The 21,436-nt window shown below is 40.3% G+C and overlaps 1 protein-coding gene across 1 annotated transcript; it reads left to right on the top strand.

The window, feature by feature from the left end:
• The first annotated feature begins 1,186 nt into the window (after positions 1 to 1,186).
• On the top strand, positions 1,187 to 21,163 carry LOC111238934 (neural proliferation differentiation and control protein 1-like). The gene is made up of 9 exons (XM_022768663.1): positions 1,187 to 1,469; positions 11,544 to 11,693; positions 18,642 to 18,737; positions 19,066 to 19,299; positions 19,738 to 19,804; positions 20,364 to 20,454; positions 20,595 to 20,674; positions 20,836 to 20,935; positions 21,043 to 21,163. The coding sequence occupies exons 1-9, from the start codon at positions 1,361 to 1,363 to the stop codon at positions 21,112 to 21,114; spliced, it is 999 nt and encodes a 332-aa protein (XP_022624384.1). The 5' UTR covers positions 1,187 to 1,360; the 3' UTR covers positions 21,115 to 21,163.
• Positions 21,164 to 21,436: the final 273 nt, after the last annotated feature.

Below are 21,436 nucleotides of genomic sequence, written 5' to 3' on the forward strand. Positions count from 1 at the left end.
TGTTTCCTACAGGATAAATGACTCATTTTATTTTCACAAAATTCATACTCAGTGTTGATATTCACTAGGAAGAATTATCTACAAGTACATGTTACGAGTAGTCACTTAAACTGATGCTGTCCAGCTGAAGGTTTTGTCTCTGCTCTGGTCACTGAATTTTGGCCTTTGTTTGGACATGGTCTTTCAGCTCTAAGCAAACAAACAGGTAACAGCTGCCTCAAACCATTTGGCTGTGTTTGAGAAAGAATAATGGAGTTAATGGGTTGATTGGATAACAATAGACAGAAATTATACGTGATGTTTGTTTATTTGATGTGTATTCATACCTCTTCAAATGTGTCCTGAGGCATCGTTTTACTGCACCTGCTGCACTGGCAAACCCCGTTTTATTCGCTTATTATCTTTCTTCCTCAACCATTATCTTCATTAGGTTATTATTAGCCCATCTAGGTTGCTTAATTAAGAATTGATTTAAAAAAAATGAATGACTTGTTGATAAACGTGTAAACTCACCAACACTAGAATAAGATGATCAGTTTGTATCAACACATGCCCCCCTCTCTGGTGGTGCTTAAACCACGTACCCAAGCGCATCCAATTACTTAAACCGGGTTTTCAACGTCATGGCGCTACACGTAATTCCTGCGTAGTGCCCTGTCTCCCAGTAAACTGCTGCCTTCAGGAGTAGTGGGGAAAAACTTTTATTACGGTGAAAGACATTTTAAAAAATGAATGCGAATGTGGAAATTTCCACCGGTGTTTTATTTGTCAAGGTGAGGGAGTGGAGACTGTATATCAAAATGTGAAGTTCAAAATGAATATTCCACTGCACATTTTAAGTAGGCTAATCACACTATAGGCTATTGCTGACATTCATTTTTACTCTAACATTTATATGCCATGTATGTTTGTCTTCAGTAGAAAACTAAAAACCATTTTCACCAAAACAACACTCAGAAAACAAAACACAAAAACAGCTTGCAATTGTATATTACTGTCATTCATGGACAAATTTTGATACATCAGGGCTCTATATACGCTGATATTTTTTTAGGAGTTTACGAGGAGACCGTGAAGGTAGCAAGTCAAACACGCACACATACAGGAGCACACACGCCCCCTCCCTCCCTGACTGAAGCTCCGCTATCTTTAGCACTGCCACGGATTACAGTGCGCAGTGTGTGGACAGACTGCTCCCCGGTGTAACCTGCTCGGCTTATCACTGTGTGTTTGTCGCGCTGAAGCTTTTCGCCCGCATCAAAAAACGAACACAAATAAAGACGTAAAACAAAAGCGATGGGGGAATGACAACAACCCTCGTCCCCGCCTGCGGTTCTCCGTCCCCGAGAAGACCCCAAGGATGCTGCTACTCTCCAGCCCGCGGAGCGGACGCCAGCGCCGGGCCTCGCTACTGCTGCTGTTCGCCGCGGTCCTGCTCTGTGTTGTCTCTGTAGGTGCTGGCCTCCCAGGTAAATACACATCACACTAACACGCACACTAACACCAGCACCAGCACCAGCACCAGACAAACCAATTATCCTCGATACCATAAGCTCATTTTCCAATAACCCGGGACTGTCTGTCTCATCGGTAAGGCATCTTTAACAAATGGTGAACAGGTGACAAACAGAAAGGCAGGGACTTTCTATCTCAAGAGCACAGACACGACTGTTTTTATGTATTTGTTATAAAGATAGCTGTTTTGGACAGGTTAAACAAGAAAGCAGGCCTATGCCTTTAAGCGGGTGAGAAGGGCACTAGGCAAAGACAATGGTGAAAGCAAAATAAATTCCTTCCTTGATAGGTGTCTCAGTGCATTTCCTCCTATTCACTGCTTTTAAAAAAGCTCACACATATTTCTTTTGACAATATTACACTAATCTAACCCAACTGAAATGGAGAGGGAATCTGTATTTGATCACTGATCCAGTCTTACTTTGACAAATGATGATTCACCATAAATCAGAATAATGGCATCTGCCTGTTACAGTGAAGTTACTAAGAGTGACATTTTAAAAACAACACCGCTTGAATAATTAATCTGAGCCACACAATTCAAATATTGGAAAAAGCAGTAGTGCAAGCAACTGTTTATACTTTTATATATTTAAACTGTAACATTTACATAAGCTGTAACTGAACATTGCTGAAAACTGGAAATTGTTAATTCCCATTTTTCTCAATTAAGTAACTTGTTAATCTGGAAACTGGAAATTGGTTTGAGTCTGATTATGATTATGAGTATGTGTATGTTTGATTCACAGTGATGTTTGCTGCTGATGTTTGCAGGGGAGATAATCTGTGTCTCAGTTTTTAACACAGAAACCCTGTGGGAGAACCAACAGATGGACTATCACATGTAATCTTTAGCCTTTATCTGGGAGAGAGAGAGAGAGAGAGAGAGAGAGAGAGACCCACAGACATGTTGCACACACACTGAACATTTGCTGCTTTGGTCTGGTCACAGATTTGTGTGAATTTATAGTTGTTCATATATTTTTTCCACTAAAACCCATCCATGCAGTCATCCAGCAGCTCGCTCCATCCCACTGAAGTCTGTGCATGAAATCAAAAGGGTGTGTAGCTTCATTGTTGCTCATACACAACAAAGAGGATGGAGGCCGTGATGCTGTTTTTTCCCCCAATAGGGTAAATTTGAAAAGTCCAGTGGTTTTCCCCCTCTCATCACCCTCAGATCAAAAATCTACCAATGCAAATGGAATTATTTTCTCTCTCAAGTGCCGAAGAAACAAAGTGAGAGTAGGAAGAAGACGTATTAGCTGATGCAGAAAAGTTTTCCAGTGTCAGAAAAAAATCATCATCTTGTACAAGCTGGAGACAAGACGAAGCTGTCAGTACACTGTAGTCTGTGACGTGTCTCTTGTTTTCCATGGTCAGGAAAAAGTAACGTTTCGGTCTCATCAGCAGTCGTAGGCTTTTGCCAGCGTGATGGGGGTTGTGAGTTCGACACGACACCTGTTACACTTGAATGCAGCTTGTCCATAGCAGCGTGTGACAGTATTGTCAGTATGTGGGCTATTGTTTTGTGTATGTTAAGTTGAAATCACAAGACGAGGCGGAATAACACTTTCTTTAAACTTTTTTTTTTTCAAGCCAGTGTGAAATGAGAGGGATTTACAGCACCGTTGCATAATGTAGCTGTACAGCAGTGTTAGCGGGATCATATCTACGCCACCACACTTTAAGGGACTTTATTAAAGACCATTAATTATATTGGAGGCGTCTACAGAACCTCAAAAAGCACATCCAGTAATGCAGTGAGTCAGCTCTCAGGGTGATACTGCTGGAGTGTGACAACAGCATGAAGTGCATAGCAATCAGGTGTTTGATTCACCAAACATCGACACATCACCATGTGTGAATATGCCAGAAAGCTTTCACAGAACATTGGGTTCTTGAGATGGATGTAATCCAAAATCTCCATAAACCCAATTAATTACATAAACTATGTCTAGTCTGCTGGCCAAGATACAAAATAATTATCTTAGCATGAAGAATTTGTTGTATAATTCAGGTTCAGCGGGGGTATTTTGAATTAGTAGCAAAAGAAAAGACACTTTTTTGCCACTAGAAAATCAAATTATTTGCATGTTCTTGCTTTTCTAATTTTAGCATTTCTCTGTAGACACATCATCTTCACTTCTCAATATTCTAATTCAGCCTGATCATTGTCGTGCTGCCACGTTTAAATGCCAGGTTTGTCATTCACCAAGCAACACATGGAATTGGTGTCATTATTATTCAGAGAGCAGCTGCCTCCGGCCTTTTCTTCCACCAGGATTAAACTTTAACGATTCATATCTTCAGTGTCACGCTCTGTCTCTCTTTTCACACGCACACACGGCGACTGGCCTTAGTGTTTTTCAGTCACCTCTTTTTTTTCTATTTTTTTTGTTATCTGTGTTGTATAGTGGGGATCAAGAGCAGAAAAACTCAGGTGGAACGACACCTGCACACTGCCAGGGGACAAACACACCACTAACTCAATGACCAAGTTCATATGTAATGATTCCTACCCTCATATGACTGGATATTAAGTTTTGTTTGCATATATTAGCGAGCAATTAAAAGAGTGTATGAGACAGATTTTATTTTCCTTTGGGGTTAAAGAGGAATATTTGATTCCTTTAAACTAATGAGAGCCATCAGATTGAAGTGGCTCTGTCCAGACCTGTCAATAATAATAATACTACCTCTAAAAGCTTTTGATGCAAAATCACTAAATCTCTGTTGGTTGAACAGTTGATAAGCTGCACGGTTATGACCAGACATCAGGAAACACAAGTAGTGACAATGTGGCTGGAATGAGGAACAAGGCGGTGTTTATCTAAAGATCTAAAAGGGCTTCTTTTTTTCAAAAACAGTAGACAGTGACGCAAATGATCGTCAGTAATACTCGGCCAAATTAATATACTGTATGGGTCCACATCCATATACATATCTTTATTTGTTTTTTACCTTATTTTTGATATGTATTATACGTGAACTCAGTGCCTCCAGGAAGTCATTTAGAAAATACAGTTGAAAACTAACAAGTGGTCTGGTTGCAAATGGACTTGTGATATTGCCTGTGTGGTCTTTGAGGGGGTTTGACAACCAGTGTTTCACGAGCAAGAGAGAGGTTATATGGTGGTAACCATCCTACTGAAATTATCTAACAGCCAGGAAAGACGTATTGATTCACCCCATTGTGGTCACTGTTGTCTCAACTTGGAGGTCTGACAAAAAAAAAAGGTGGTCAGCCAAGGCTTTGCTGTGGTCGCTGCTCTTAGCCCAATATTTGGCTTCTTCATGTGAGAGCACACTGTCGGCAACCAGACCTCCAGGAAACTGGAGGGTCATAATTGACTAATCAGCTTACAGATTGCTAACAGATATTTGATCAAATCAGAGTCATCACAGTTTTAGCTTGAATGAACACGATGCCCCTTCAGTTTTAGTTTAACCATAACCTGTTGTAACCAGCACTTTTTCTTTATCGAGCCCCATTTTGTGATGAAAACGGGCCAATTTGCTGTGTCAGCCGTTTTACATGCCCAGGTTTGCATTTGTGTGTAGCCACATCCTTACCAAGAATGGCAGCATCTTTGTTACACCGATGACACTTCTTCCTTCATGCTCATACCAAGAATTATGTCTGAAATCTAGTACGACGTTTTGAGGTAAATGTGAGCCAAAGTAGTCCGATCAATCTGGCAAAATATATGTTCCATTTCAAGAAATACCCAGTCCCTGAATCAGTTCTGAAAAAAAAACTGAAGTGTTGCACCACACTGCTCTAACATCTGAATCAGCCGAAGACCAACAAACATGATGACCCTGAAAAAGACAATGAAAAAAAGACTAAATGAAGCAGCTTCTATTTGCCACCTACATGTTGCCATTGTATAAATCCCTCTAACCTTTGTTCTGTTTGCTGCGGGGTGTGCTGCTCCGCTCCACTCCACTCTAATTATAATGACACAGTAATTATCCCTTGTGTAATGGGTTAGACTCGCCATTGTCTGACATGACAGAAGTTACTGCAACAGAAAAGACAAATGACAGACGCAGGGAGAGATAAGGCAGAAGAGACACGGCAGCAGCATGAGAGGAGACAAACAAAAACTCTACCGGGGAAGAAATTCTTTGACATTTTTTTGATTTGCTTCCTCCTCACCTTTATCTCTATTTAGTCACGCAACTACTAGTATATTTTCTGCCTCAGCATTATGATGTCTGTGTGTGTGTGTGTGTGTGTGTGTGTGAAACAGGTGCTAAGTCATGCCCCATTTTCCACCAACTGGATATTAAAAACTTTTTTTTTTTTTTTTTTTTTACATGTAGGAGTCATCGCATCAGATTGTGTGAGAACTTTAACACCTGTTACATGTAACTGACAAGGCAGACAGTTTCCACAGAATTAAACATCTAAATTAGACTCATGGCTTTCTGACACAGGGTTCTGAGAATTGAAAGTAATCTAGGTTGATGTTGCAGCTGTTTCCGCTACATTGTTAAAGACAGAGCTGACTGAACAATTCTATGTCTTTTTTTGACAGTTGACTTTGAAACCGATGCCTTGCTTCCATTTGTCAGTGTAAAGCCCGGCGCGAAAGCCAGAAGTGGTTTCAATGCCGGGGGCTATTTGCATTTTTTTCCAATACATTAAAAGAGATAGCTGTAAAATCAAGGCACTTCATCACGTTAATGCCAAAATTGATATAAAAACAGCTACAGGTTCATAGAGTTTTTATATGAAAGCTTCGAAAGCTTTTCAGCAGCGTTTCCACCTTGATGATGAATGACCAGAAGCCAAAAAGGATAGCTACCACTGAATAAACACTAAACAGTAAAACAAGAAAATCTCAGACAATGAAAAATTCATATTGCCACATGGTTTACACCGTATATCATCATATGGCCTAATCCTAATTCCCAGCATGCAATAGCAGTGTTTGTCATCTGATGCCAGTGAAAACAAAGCTTTAGAAACAGGCTGCTTGGCGTTTGTTTGACTTTATCATTTGAGAGTGAGGCATGGTGGATAAACAGGAACATAGCAGCATGGCTACACAAAAAGTCACACAAATGTACACTCACAGGGGACCACATACACACTCTTTATCCATGTGGAAATGAACACTGGTTGCGTATCAAGTGAAGAGCGCTCAGCAGAGCTCTTTAATGTTTCCACTTGATTTGGAGTGTTTGGCTTACTTCCTGGCTCCTATCAGAGGGTCAGGAAACACACACAATGGGAGTGTATGACCCTCTTGGCCTACCCATTTCCTTCCTCCCCTCTAAACCTCTCTCTCACATACACACACACACACGCACGCACACACACACAATTACGGAGTGGGTGACATTTGTTGCATTATATCTGTAGAGCGTCTTGAAGCAGCACAGGTTAACGGTGACATAAAACTGTGCACTTGCTTGCGAATGCATAAGTGTGTGTGTGTGTGCCTGTGCGCCTGTGAGTGTGGGTGTTTACCAGGCTGTGTGAGAATGCCTGTGTTTGCCTCTCTGTTCTCCCTGGCAGAGCTGCTGCTGAGCACACAGCCTGGTAACAGCAGCAGCAGATGGTGAGGAAAGTCATTTTTCACTCGTTCCAAGGAGTACTTTCTGAATCCCTGAGTTGCATTATAATTTTTCACACCTCTACTGCCTTCACTGATATACTGCAGTAGCGTGTCTGTCTTCTTCTTTCTCCATCTCCCTGTCTGTCTCTTGTTTTCTATGTCTCTTCCTCTGTCTCCTTGATTGAGCTGTCTAATTAGCGACAGCACTGTGTGGGAGGCATGTTGATGCAAGGCCACGTCCTATGGCGACTTCGCATTCACTTCTCTGGCTCCTTTGTTATGCTGCTAAATAGAATTGAGCTGCTTTGTCGTATGATCATCATGATGAGTATCTTTCATTGGTTCAGCCGTGTTTAGAAAAAGTGCTATTATGTAAGTTTGTTAAAATTATTTTATTTTATAAAGTTATTGCAGTGCAAAAAAAAGATTTTCGCAACAACAGCTGGTGAACGGTAATGAATGCAGCTTTTATTTGACTGTAGCTCGTCCCTGATTGTCACACCTGTTTTTTTTTTTTCATACCATCTTTCTCTCACTGCTCCACACTTTTATAATGAAGCACACATACTCTGGATTTGTGTTTGTGTATGTGTGGCTGCTAGTGTGTGAGGAGAATAATTATCTTCATTCATGTGACTGCAATAGGTTCCAGCACATTAACTTCCCACGTGATGAATAACAGATGAAGTGCTGACCAGAGGTGTTGAGATTCGAGCTGCATTGTTAGAATCAAGAGTGCATTGCAGATATTTTAGAAAATAGAACACACCCTGATATTTCCCTTTCATAACAGGGATTAAATGTCTCGTTTTGTCTTAGACAACAGCGACTCCTTAATGTGGAAGGAAAAGCAATTGTTAAATTGTATGTCTTTGTTTGTGCACGATGATATTTAGGGGTCAGGACGAATACAGTGAGTGATTCAGCAATGCAAAGAGACTCTCTTGCAGTGCATTTTTAATACAATTGCATGATGGTGCTGATGATCACTGGATGGCTGACATTTAAACGATAGCACACGTGCATGTACTGTTGTGTGTGTGTATTTTTTATTTTTTTTTAAAGTCTGAGAAGCTTTTGTTCATCTCATTTGTCCATAAATTTCAGTGAAACCGAAAACACCTTGTGAGTCAGCGAATAAATACATGACTAATCCCTGTTTCCATACAAAAAACTTCTTTTAAAAGATTGACCCTGACAAGGAGCTAGTTTGGTCTTGAAACTCTTTCCTGTAATGAATATAAGTATGAAACATTAAAGGAGCTATTTTTTAAGTTTTGCTATTGCTATGTTGCCAACGTTAGCATTAACAGCTGTTTAGAAACATTGCTACTTCAACTATCAAACTTCATTCCTTTATGCACCAAGAACTGTCTCCAGCGGTGGAAAGCAACGTGAATGTTCACTCTTGTATCTATCACGTCCAGCAGTTTGAAATAGGTCGGTTAGGGTCAAAATTTTGGACTCAGCATCAACACAAAATAGATGTGCATGTGTTTTTACATTTTCATTGTGGCTTACCCTCAGAATGAGGTAAGGTCATGGACATGAAGACATGAGACATCATTTGAGACATGAATGGGTGGCTCTATCTGTGACATGAGTGCGGTCATCTGGAGCTGACCTTCGCTTAAACAGCCCTTGCTCCTGAGACAGTTACAGAATCAAAGAGTCATGAAAAATGGACAATGGAACGATTTGACATCAGGTCTCATGATTCAGGTGATACCGGCAGGATCCTGTGTCTTGAGCCTTGGCTTGGTGTTATTAGAACTGGCCTGGATTATAGGCTCTTGCTCTGCCCCTCACTGAGATGATTTACAGAAGGAGGGACACTACAACAGCTGACATTTACAAAAAATGAATACAAAAAAAAAATTAAAACATATAGTGAATGTGAGTGAATCGGTGTTTTTGTGCATGAAGTCTCGCATTGCACATGCCCACAGACATGTGCTAGAGAATTAATACCAGTGACACAAACTGCACACACCCATATTAAAATACCACAAGGACAGAACAAGCTATTTCTAGCTAGTTTTTTTTTTCCTCTCTGATGTTACAGGAAATCAATAAGAACATGTGAAAAGATCAGACAAAGGTTTGAGATCTGGAGGGGAAATGAGAGGCAACGCACGTGGCAGGTAAAAATAGAAGCCACTACAGCTGAAGGAGGAAACCGAGAAATAATAATTGAGAACGTTAAAGTCACAGGGATGTTGATTAACTTGGCAACAGGGCCGAACAGGTGGTGCAGCGATTAAACTTACAGGTGACAGAGTTGGTAGTAGACCGTGGGAGCAGAGGTGGAGCGTGACAATAAAGAAGGAGCTGCGATCAAAGGCGCTCAGGGAGTTGTCCACCTTCATGTTAGTTTTGTGGCACCAAGTAAAACATTTGCTTTTCTACCCACAGACACAACAGTGAATACACTATTTGCTCACAGCCACAGATGTTTCACAGAAATTAGAAAAACTCATGATTTCCCATCTCTAGCCCCGCCCCCTTCTTTGACTCAAACAGACAGAAAAACAAAGCGTCTCAGATTACACATGCGTCACTCCCTGAGGCATCAGACCAGTCAGTGACATAAGAAGATGTCGATGTGTGTGTCCATCTCCCTGTGGTGTAATTGTGATGTGTAGATTTGTTGAACTGTTTGTGTGTTTGCATGGGTGTGTGTGTGTGTGTGTGTGTGTGTGTGTGTGTGTGTGTCCTAGTATTTGTTTTGCCATCGGTGGTGTCTGCAGACTTTTGATGTTAAACGTTTGAGATTTCCTTAACGTTTTTTGTTGTTGATACATTTGTTTTTTTACTTTAACTGTGGTTTTAGTATTTCTGGTAGGGAAGGTTTGACAAAAGTTTAGAACAGGTGTTTTTACCTTTATTGCAACAAGGATTGTGTAATAAAAAAAATGAAAGTTTAATTGAAAATGGGGCTGTTATATAAAGATACATATGACCTTAAACAACAAAAATCTAAAGATACATCAGAAACTAACCCAAAAACAAAACCTGCGTGTGGGAGAGACAAAGGGATTTAGTCAAATTAGCCAATAACAAGTTAGACAAAGCAGCAGTAACATATGTGGACTCCATACAACTCCATACATCAAGTATGTTGAGTTATGAGCAAATTATATATTTTAGTTAATTACAAATTTTAAATCACAAAAGTGGGGATAAAAATGTATCGATGGATGGATAATAACATGCATATGTATGTGTGCACAGACACGAAAAGCAAGTGCCTCTAGCTGCATTTCATCTCACCAACACTTCCTCTCCTTCGATAACTCACATCTTTCCTGATATTAGAGGAGGTCATGGAGATTTCTCCTATAGCGTTCTACTGTCATGTGTACTTCTCCCCTCTTATGCAGCCATTGAAAAAAATGGCTGGAGTAATGACTGCAGTCTGTTGCAAAACACAAAGAAAATAAGGGTTTTTTTTTTGTCTAAATTTAATTTTGTAGAATCTAACGCTGAATTGTTTTTAACGCAATGACCAATTCTGTAGATCAATCTAAGACATTAAATCTCTGTCTTTACAACACTGATCTGTCACCTGTAGACTCCAACAATGCTCACAATGGTGACCTATTATCCCTCACAAATACTGGGTTCATCCACTCTCTTCCCACCTCCTGTCTATCATCACCCACCGTGCTGTTCTCCTTTAGCTGACCCGCTGTGCTGCACCCCTGCGCTCCTTATCCGCTCTGGTGGCGTCTGCCGTGCTCTACCTGCCCTCTGCTACCAAACAGACCTGCTGTGACCCACTTCTTTCTTTGTGGTGTATCTCACGTTGTGTGTTGGTGTGGGCGTGTGTATATTTCTTGATAGAGTGTCTGGCCTCCATTTTTGTGCTAAACTGGCAGCAATCAGGTCAAGGGATTATCTCACCTGATTGCAGGCAGATCTGTGAGCAGCTGTCGCTCACTCTTTACTTTGGTTTAACCTGACCTGTATTGCCAAGCAGGTGGGGCTCACCACATTGCAAAATGCAGAACATTATTCAAAATGTACTTTTCTTACTGTCTAAACACTCTTGTCATATCTGACAAAACTTGCCTATGTGGAAGGCTTGATAAGGTCACAGCAAAAGCTAAATATCTTCAAAAACTCTGATGTAACTGTGCAGACGTTTTCTTTCTGAATGGAGCTGAAGAGCTGACACATCCACTAATGAAAGGAGTGACGATCATGACACTGAAGCATCTCTTACTCTGAACATTTTTATAGTACTTCATTCCTCACAAAGATTGTCATTTAACTGTCTCAAAATAATGGTAAGGATGATAAACTTTATTTATATAGCTCCTTTCATAACATATGATGCATCTGAAAATGCTTTACAAGAAAAGGTATTAGCACAGTTTCTGTTTGGCAGCATTGTGGCTGGGATACTAATACAACTGTTGATGTCACTCTCTCTCGCCAACCCACCCCCAGCTGGCAGTAAATGCCCCCACCATATAGACTGTGCCAAAGAGGGACGCCACTTCTGCATGCCTGGCTCCTCCCACTGTGGCCCCTGCATCTCGCCGCTGCACGAGAACGAGGAGGGACGCTGTGTGGAGAGGAGGAGGCACCATCAGCATGGTATGAAGAAAAAGATCTTCACTTCACACACAAACACACTCATACTGTATGACTCTGCATTCACTGTACATACAAGCTCCCGCTGTTTCATTTGAGCACATGGAGTTGAGCTGATACGCTCGGTAAATCATTCATTGTATGAACTTTATATACTCACAAACAACTCGACATGTTAAGCTCAGGTAATTTTACATGAGATTAATGGAAGGACGTCCAGCACCCTGCAGGCTTCACAAAGAAATAGAAGAGGAATGAGAATATGTTGACTTCTTTCTTTTTTCTTTCACATCAGTGAATTTTGAGCATCTTTGATTTAGTTTGGTCTTGATTACTGACAACATTCATATACATATATGTTTATAAAATACAATACATCAGACTGTCAGGGAGAGATCGAACACACCTTAATACACGCATTACTTCTAATGGAACCGGAGATGAAATGATGAGTTTATTAATCAGTTAGTTATAGTTTAAAAAGTAATTATTTGGATAATCTATTAATTGTTTAAGTTCATGTTCAAGTTAGTTCTTGAGCAAAAATGTAAAATATTCTGTGGTTCCAGCTTCTCGGATTTATTTCTGCCTAAATTGAATATCTTAGGGTTTTGGACAGGTAATCACACAAAACAAAGACTGAAGATTGAAGGTGCCTCTTTGTGCTAAAGGAAATTCTAATGGGCATTTTTCACTTCACAAAACATTTAATAAAGAAAATATTTATTGCAAACACACACTGGTAGACTTCATGACGAGTGTGTTTGCTGAATGAAAAGATTAAGCTTGTCGAGAGCAAATTGAAGACTAATGAATAACGTGGTTATGCTCATTCTGGTTGCAGCCTCAGCTCCAGTTAAATGACAGCTGAAACGACTGCGTCTCTCCAGTTGTAATTGAGTTATTAGTGTGCACGTAAAAGCACTGACTGACTGACTCACTGTCATTCTTTCCCTGTTCCTATCCTTACGTCTTCACCCCACATTCGTTCTTTGACACAGCCTCTTTTCTCTTATTTGACGTCTGTATCCTGTTGCCCACATCTCTTCTCCTCTCCACCCTTTTCTCTCGATTGCCTATTGATTCTGTTCTCTCCCTCTCCTCCTCTATCAGCCTTAGCTTCATGTCTTTATTCCCTCTCCCTCTTTCAGGATCCCATGTCTCTCGTTCTTTTTTTTTTTTTTTTCACTTCTCTTCTCTCTACGACCTTGTTGTGGTCCTTTGCTCTGCCTCCTTGTCTCCCATCATGGTGCAGTCTGATCCTCTGTGTTTTTTAATCTGCCCCTGCTCCTGCTGTGTCTACACACACACACACACACATACACACACCACCCCTGCACACTGCCGGCTTTAATCACTTAGATGACATGTATCTCTCTCTCTCTCTTTCGCCCTTCATCTCCATCACCGAGTCACATGCCACTCAGTGAAAGAGCCAAGCTGTGAAAATAGATCATATTTGTCTGATTTCCACGGCGTGGCATCACACTGCTGGCACGCACACCGTGTTTCAAGAAGGCGCTCCAGCAATTAGAGAGAGAGAGAGAGAGAGAGAAAGAGAGAGAGAGATTGAAACATCTTGTGTACATTTGAGTGTACTGGCTTGCCTCCGCACAAATGTGTGTGTGTGTGTGTGTGTGTGTGTGTGGGGTGTGTATTTATGTCTGTTGGTGGGCAGGTGCGTGTTCTCTGCAGGATTAATAATTCAGATGGGTCTGCGGCAGGAGAGGGTACAGTACAAACTTGGCTCAAATTATTGGCGACAGCAGCAGAGAGCGAAGTAAACATGAGAAGGAGATGTGTGTGAGGATGTATCGGAGAGAAAGGTCACATCATGCACAAAATGAGAGGATTTTTTTTTTTTGATACAGTCATATTATGATAAAAGCCTGGTCAGTTATTAGTATTTGACTTGGGATTGCATTTGTATCTGTGTCTCTGTGCATTTTTCAATATGAAGACATACAACATATGCGATGCTGGTGTGTGTGTGTGTGTGTGTGTGTGTGTGTGTGTGTGTGTGTGTGTGTGTGTGTGTGTGTGTGTTGCTGTGAATCCAGCAGATCGTAGGCCTCGGCTAAGCTCCCTAAAGTGGTTACATAAACCCCAGAGAGATCACAGAACACGGTGATCCGCATGGGGGACTGACACTGACAAGCACTCATGCATATACACACAAAATGCTAAAATGGAATGATTAAATTACTCCACTTTCAGTCCCATAAATGTACCGTGCTTGGTTTGTTTGGTTTGTCACGGGCAGCACACATCAAACACAACGGAGAGCTGCAGTCCGGCTGCTGACTCAGTAGTTTGGCAACATTACTAACTGCAAATTACACTTCAGAGGAAATATCATGCTGTGTTTCCAGGACTAAACATCCGACTATCTAAAATGTTAGTATGGCTTTTAAAAGCATGAAAAATACACATTTTGAAAACTGAATTTCTGTCCAATGATGCACCTGCATACCAAATAAATGTCAGTTAATTCTGTCTTTCTCTCTCCCCCTCTGTGTTTCACCTACTCACACACACATACACTCATCTTACTAAACCTTTGTTTTGTCAGTAAGCCCAGGGCCCTTTTACCCAGTTGTTCTTCCGATCCAGTTTCTAACTTCAATCTTACAAAAGCACATCTCAGCATCATCAAGCTGACTCACTTGATCTGCAGCACTTTTTTTAACTGATCTGTAGAATAATTACAATAATAATATATAATAATAATAATAATAATAATAGCAAGGATGAGAGTGCACAGCAGGTGAACAAGCGAGACAGGCAGCACATTTTATTGTAAGTAGGACCTGCTTGTATTTGACATAGAGGCGTGTACTGCCATTGGTAAACATACCATGCCTTGAAGCCATTTCCTTTGTTCAGAAGAGGCACAAACACAGTATGTATCCTTTACTGCGTATGCGGTGAAGTTGTGTTTGTGCTAAAAGCAGAGTTGTCGCCCGGTGTTTTATCTGGACTGTCTCTTTCTGTCCTCCTGGAGCTCTTTCTCTCTCATGCACTGCTTATTTACCCTCTTTTGTTTATATTATTTTTTTACATTATGTAATACACAACAGAGTAGTCAACAAAGTGGAAACAACAACAAAAAGGCCAAGACACTCTGACAGCTGTTTGTTACAGGGACATGCAACAAGAACAAATATCCTGTGGCAGTTTACTTTGCTGGCATGAGATTAGATCATTAAACTGATGGAGAGCCAAACAAGAAGTTGGTTCCTTCACTAACAAGGAAACATAAACGTTGTTTTACAGGCTTTCAGTTATAGAATAAATTGCTAACCAGTCAAACTGCATTTAACCAGTGGAAATGAATCGTATCATTTCTCAGTGGTGTTTTGTGTAAATTACATATACAGATTTATGGCTGTTGATATTAATCCCAGCACTTATACAACTTCCTTTATTCCACTTCATAAAACTAATCAGTCAAACGGTTTCAGTGTAACATTTACTGTCGACCGTTTACAGTTACAATGTGTGACTGTTTACAAGTGTAAAACTGTAAAGTAATCTTGAATAATATATTTTTGCAATATTAAATGGAATATTTATTATCCTTTATATACTCAAATAAAACTATTGCCATGCTTAGCTATACTTATTTTCATCATAAATATATATACATATATTTGTTTATTTTAATCATTGTCACCTGATTTTTTTTATCATATTCTAGAAATTAAGATACAATGTGTTATGTAGTACTCGACACTGGCAACTGACCCAATGTTTAACAGCCTGGAAAAAAAAGAGTAAAACATTTACAGTATTTTATTGCAGACTTTTTTTTTTTTCCATTGGTAAAGACAGGTGGGACTGTTTATTGAAGGTTAGAACATTGCTGGTCAGATTTCCTGTATTGACTTAAAGCTGTGCATTCAGTTGTGACTAACTTTTTATAGCAGGTGGGAGGGCGACTCGCTGGCAAAATTATGAGCTACGCTACGTTTTCAACTTTAGATGTCATGGGCAAAATAACATTTTAACTGCATGACACTCCCTTATATGAAGACAGACTAACTAATAAAGTACATACGAGTCTGTGTTTAAACTGTGACCTTTCTGGTTTCTTCCCTTTTAACTTAACCACCTGGTCGACCTTTCCCCCCCCAAACACTGGAATAGCACATGTATCAGATCTGAAACTAGCAGGCCCCTTTGTGCATTTTGTTATCTGTCAAGTCGCCTAAGAGATGTGGTTTCAGAGGATCTGCAAGTGAAGTACCAGTTAGACAGACCTGTAGTCTCTCTGTTGTCTTCTACATATGCCATATATTACATTACCCACTAGAGGGCAGCAGGACACACCAGTATAAATCATTAATCTATGACTAGGGCTGAGGACAGGGTGAAAGTGAGGGGAAGGCATTAAAAACTCAAAGAGGGACAATTTAACAAGGTTTAGTAGTTTGGAAACAAGGAAAAATTTTGTTTTAGCATGAGCAGTTGATTGACAGATCATCAGTCAAACAACAGATTTCTGACTGATGGATCATTTAAGTAGTTTATCGAGTTCATCTTAACGCTTCTCAAATGCTAGATTTTATTGTATTCCCAATTTAAAAATGTATTATTTTATTATTTTATAACTTTTGGCTGTTGGCTGAGGCCATCAAAATACTAGTTATTAGTTTGGGCTCCGTTAACTTGTGGTGGACACTTGACAATACATCCACTAACCAAATTAAATTAACTCAAAATAATAATCAACAGATTGCACAGTCACTCCTATCTGATCTAATGCCAGACAAAATACAAGACAATGATCTCCTTTTCTTCATTTTGTTTTGGTCAAGTAATACTGCCTGTTTCAACAAAATTGAATTCAAACAGACACAGAGTTTCATCTAAAAGCATTTAGATTCTTCCGGGGTGAGGTTTTCTTTTTGTTGTTTGTCGTTCGAGTTTTTTAACAAGGAGAAAGGAGGGGCAGGGAAGTAGTGTGTGTGCTCCTGCATGTGGTTTCGGGGAGGAAGAAATGTGAATGGTTTTTGAGTGAGAAAAGGGAGCAGCAACAGATGTGTGTGACCCACAATCCCTGTTGAGCTGTTTAGTGTTTGTTTGTTGTACCCAACTGCCCCCTGGGTGCCTCTCAAGAGGTTATGGGTCATTATCAAGCCAGTGACAAAACTCTCTTACACAAGGAGAGGTGTTCGTGGTTAGTCAGTGCGTGACAAACTACACACATACACACAATTGACACTTTTTTTTAGGTGAATCGTCAACTTTGGCCTTGCCGCGCTTTCGCTATAAATAAATAAATTCTCCTCTCATCCATTTTCATCCATTTCCCTGCAGATTTTAAAACAATCCACATTTAAAAAATACCACCAATAAATCTCTCATTTTGTTGAGTAACTACAAACTCCTGCCAAGCACTCGGGCACGGTTGGAGCTCTCAGCCACCTGCAAAGTACAGATGGTGCATCCCGCCTCCACAGACACCTGCTATGGAGTGCACTAAATGGCCATTAGTGGAGGGGGGTAAGAAAATAACAAAGCAGGCAGTGAAAGTGCTGGCATGTCATATCATACACATTAGCTCAGCCAGATGGTCAGCCTTCTGGAGTGAAAGTGACAGTGTAATCAGTAAAAGTGATGCTGATGGTGATAATAATTTGTAATAACACATTTGTTTAGATAGATTTACTGGCATCTGCCTTTTTTCTTTTTTTTCACATTGGCACATATGACATCAATGTCACACAAATCAGCTGTACATATTGGCCCACAATGCTGAACAAATGGTATGATGGTATAAGGCACGATCAAGAACTTTTTCTTTGCAGTTTTTCTACTGCTTTTCTCATGACTCACCAGTTGTAAGAGCGAATACTTGTATTTTGATATTTGATATATTGCAGGGTAACTTTATAGAGGGAAACAACACTTTGATCACCTCCATTAGCAGCGAGCTATGGGATCTATTGTGAACATAGCAACTCAAGCCCAGAGAGGCAAAGGTCTGGCTGATTGCACCTGCCCCCTGCGGTGCCCCCCCCCCGGGCCACACACACACACTATCGGCCCTGGTCTCCCTGGAGACCGCGACAGTACAGCAAGAATGTGGCTCACTGTCTGGCCTTAAGGGCTGTTAACAACAGTTTAGTATTGTCCCTTTTTTCTTTTACCAGTCCACAAACAAACAAGACACATGGGCACACTCCCTATTCATCACTTCAGAGGCAAGGCCCTGAAAAACACATGTAAAGATTGGGAACAGGCCGGTGTACATGACTAAACCATGCGCATGTGCTATCTGTCTCTCCCTCCCCTACACACAACACACAACAAGAGTTACGTGTCACCTACAGTCATGAAACTAATTAGATTTTCCAGATATAGAACTGGCAGCAAATTAATCTGCAATCTATTTTTAATATTTTAATCGTTTAAGTCATTTTTTAAACCAAAAAACCCCAAATTATCTTGCTCCTGTTTCACTGTTGTGAGGATTTTCTGCTTTTCTTTGTCCAGGGTGATCTTAAAATGAATAATACTGGACGTTTTTCAATGTTATCTGATATTTCTAAGAAAAAACGATTCATTGAAACAATAATTGGAAGATTAACAAATAGAATACGATCATGAAAAGAAGGATTAGTTTCACTTCCTTCCTTTGAAAGTCAGATTAATTAGCGAAATATCTGTTAATAGAGAAATGTCAGTAGCTGTTTTGCCTTGGTAACTCTGTTTGTGATGTATATGAAGTTGCTGTCAGTGATATGTATGTTATGTGTATGAATGAAGGTTCTTTGTGTATTGTAAGAAGCCTTTAGTGTCACTGGGCAGAGCTGCAGCATTTTATGCATGCCTGATTTCCTGCTGCATTTTTCTTTATTCTTAGCTCTCATACACAGCACAGACTATTAAAGCCAGTTTAATTTGTGTAGAAGCTAATCCTTGAATCTTGTTTGTCTTTTAAAGGGGCACACTACCCTGAACTGGACGAAGAAATTGATTATCTTCAGTCTGTCATCGAAAAACAGGAAGTGTTAGAGATCACACAGCCAAAAAGGCCTGGTAAGAACTCAACAATCTATATCTATATAAGAAAGAAACATATCACTTCCTGTTTTGAGTTAAGAGTTGTGTGTTTTACTTCAAGCCATACAACTGCCTTTGTTGTATAGAAATACTCTGCCTACATATTCTGATAATTTGATGATTATCTCCGTCAGATATTGTGTTTGTTTTTTTTTTTTTGCCTTTATGCTAGCCTTTAATTATGACTCTTTCTTTCTTTATGTCATGAATTTCCCCTAGGGGATAAATAAAGTATCTATCTACCTATCTATCTATCTATCTATCTATCTATCTATCTATCTATCTATCTTTCTCACTCTCTCAGTTGCCGTAACCTCCCAGACAGATGTTAAAAAAAGCAAGATAAATGCCTCCAAACACAAACAGAAAAGCAAGGCTCCACCCTCATCTGAAAGCCTGCATGCCTTCACTACAGCCCCCGGCCCTACGGTGTCTGCCCCCCCTAACACACCGACTCCACAGCCCAGAGCAACTGGAGTTGAGGGCAGAGCTGGTCCTATAGTGGTTCCAGCTCCCAGGAATGACAGAATTATTGTCAGTGAGTATGACTTCATGCCCTCAACACAGTGACAAGGCAAAATGTAGGCGCCTAGAAGGCTTTACTGCACCCAGAAATGCTGGTACAAGATACTGATATAAATAGATGATGGATACAAATTCAATCAAATTACATGTTGTTAAAAAATTTGGGTGTCTTCTGCCTGGATGTTTTCACCAGAAAGATTTCACCGCTTATGTTTTCTAATTGTCCCGAACAGAGCCGTTAATCCTTGACATCCCAGTGTGTTTACTGCTTTTATGTTTCTTATCATTTTACTCGCGATGGCAATAATTATCCATCATGAGAAAATGAATTAAAATATAATTATATTCAGCAGCCATTATAGATTTCTCAGTAGGGTTATCACTCATTATTTACTCCTTTAACATTCCCTGTTCCCCTTTCTTTTCCTCTGTCTTTTGTATCTTTGTGCAGTCATAATCTCGCTGTGCGTCGCGGTGGGTGCTGTGGCAGTGATCCTGGCAACTGCCTGTTTCATCAAGTAAGTCTGAATACATAAAGTCACAAGTAAAGCAAGAGGAAGCTAGATTTTGTCAATTTTACACAGGACCATTCTTGGTTTGTGTCAGTGATTGTGTGAATTGTGTAATAAACCAGTCAATTAATTAACGCAAATAAATTAATTAAGTTTTTGTTGACAAATCAACAAAATTAAATATCAAAAATTATTTCCCACTATGTTTTGTTCTCTTGAACATCTCACAAAAGTACATTTAGGTGTGAATTGAAAACCAATGTAAGTTGACATCATGATATTCAAATTTAAGAATGTATCATATTGTTCAAGTCAAATCTTATGAGCAGTGACAAATTACACAACAATTTAAGGAAGGAGAGGTTAGCCGTCACCTCTCAAACTTTAATTAATTCAACTGTAAATTTGTTGTTTTACCTGCCAAGTACCTAAGCCTAAAGCCTAATTACATTTGCTGTTCATATATCATCATCTGTGAGTTTAAGTTAAAGGATGTTTTAAAGGCAGAAGCAGGAAACAGCCCTCAGTGTTGCAGGAGACTCAGATTTATGATGCCCCTCCACAGGTTGCAGAAAGAATCACATCTGACTAAGAAGGTAGACTACCCTGCCTTCAGAGGGGCAGGCATGTCTGCTTCCCCAGCCACCGGCACTACGGTAAGACCACAGTTCCTCCTCCACCAACCTACTACAGTTAAAATTTGCTTTAGTTTCTCTCTTCTTCCTCTACAGTAACCACAAGATCGAGACTTCTGTCTTCCAGTGTATCATTGTCACTTCCTCTGTTTCGCACCCAGACAGGAGATAACACTCTGGCCCAAAGCGCTCAAATGTATCACTATCAACATCAAAAACAACAGATGCTGTCAATGGGAAAGTACGTTTCTCTTCCCCTGTTTTTCTTCAGTCTCTCTGCAACTGCCCTTCCCCTTTTCTTACCCTTCGTGACTTTATGCAGGCTTAAAATTTTCAACCACATCCTTGGACCCAGTCACCTTTCCGCCTCAACTCAAATGTCTTTTTTTACCCCCCTGTCAGTAATAAACCTGAACAGAAAGTCCTTGACAACGAGGTCACATCAGATGAGGAAGAAGTGGGAGGAGACTTCACAGTATACGAGTGCCCTGGACTTGCACCGGTGGGTAGACACACACACAAACACACACACACACACCATGCATGCACAAACCTAATCTTTTCCGATGTTTGTTTAATGACTGAAAATTCATTTTCTCTCCTTAACAGACTGGAGAGATGGAAGTCAAGAACCCTCTGTTCGATGACTCGACTCTACATTATCAGGGGAATCTCAAGTGAATGCTGAACATTTTATGCGCTGTGCGGCACACACACTATACACACAATATACACAGTCACATATACACACATCTACATACAACAACACACACACACTACACACACACACACACACACACACAAACACACACACACACACACACACAACACACCACACACACACACAGCCACACACACACAACACCACACACACACAACAACAAACACACAACCACACACACACACACACACACACACACACACGCGCAGGCATAGAAGCCATTTCTATGTAAGGTCCCAGCAGAGGATGTGGTGATAAAATTGATTTTTTCTTGTAGGCCCT

Source organism: Seriola dumerili, unplaced genomic scaffold (genome assembly GCF_002260705.1).
Source record: "Seriola dumerili isolate Sdu_G_001 unplaced genomic scaffold, Sdu_1.0 BDQW01001815.1, whole genome shotgun sequence".
Taxonomy (NCBI): Eukaryota; Metazoa; Chordata; class Actinopteri; order Carangiformes; family Carangidae; genus Seriola; species Seriola dumerili.

What these genes read in the sequence shown, in the direction of transcription:
- LOC111238934 (XM_022768663.1), top strand. Translation starts at nt 1,361, where the DNA reads ATGCTGCTACTCTCCAGCCCGCGGAGCGGACGCCAGCGCCGGGCCTCG. An exon ending in GAATGACAGAATTATTGTCA is followed by an intron (nt 19,300 to 19,737) that starts GTGAGTATGACT and finishes ATCTTTGTGCAG; the next exon opens with TCATAATCTCGCTGTGCGTC. An exon ending in GCAACTGCCTGTTTCATCAA is followed by an intron (nt 19,805 to 20,363) that starts GTAAGTCTGAAT and finishes GCCCCTCCACAG; the next exon opens with GTTGCAGAAAGAATCACATC.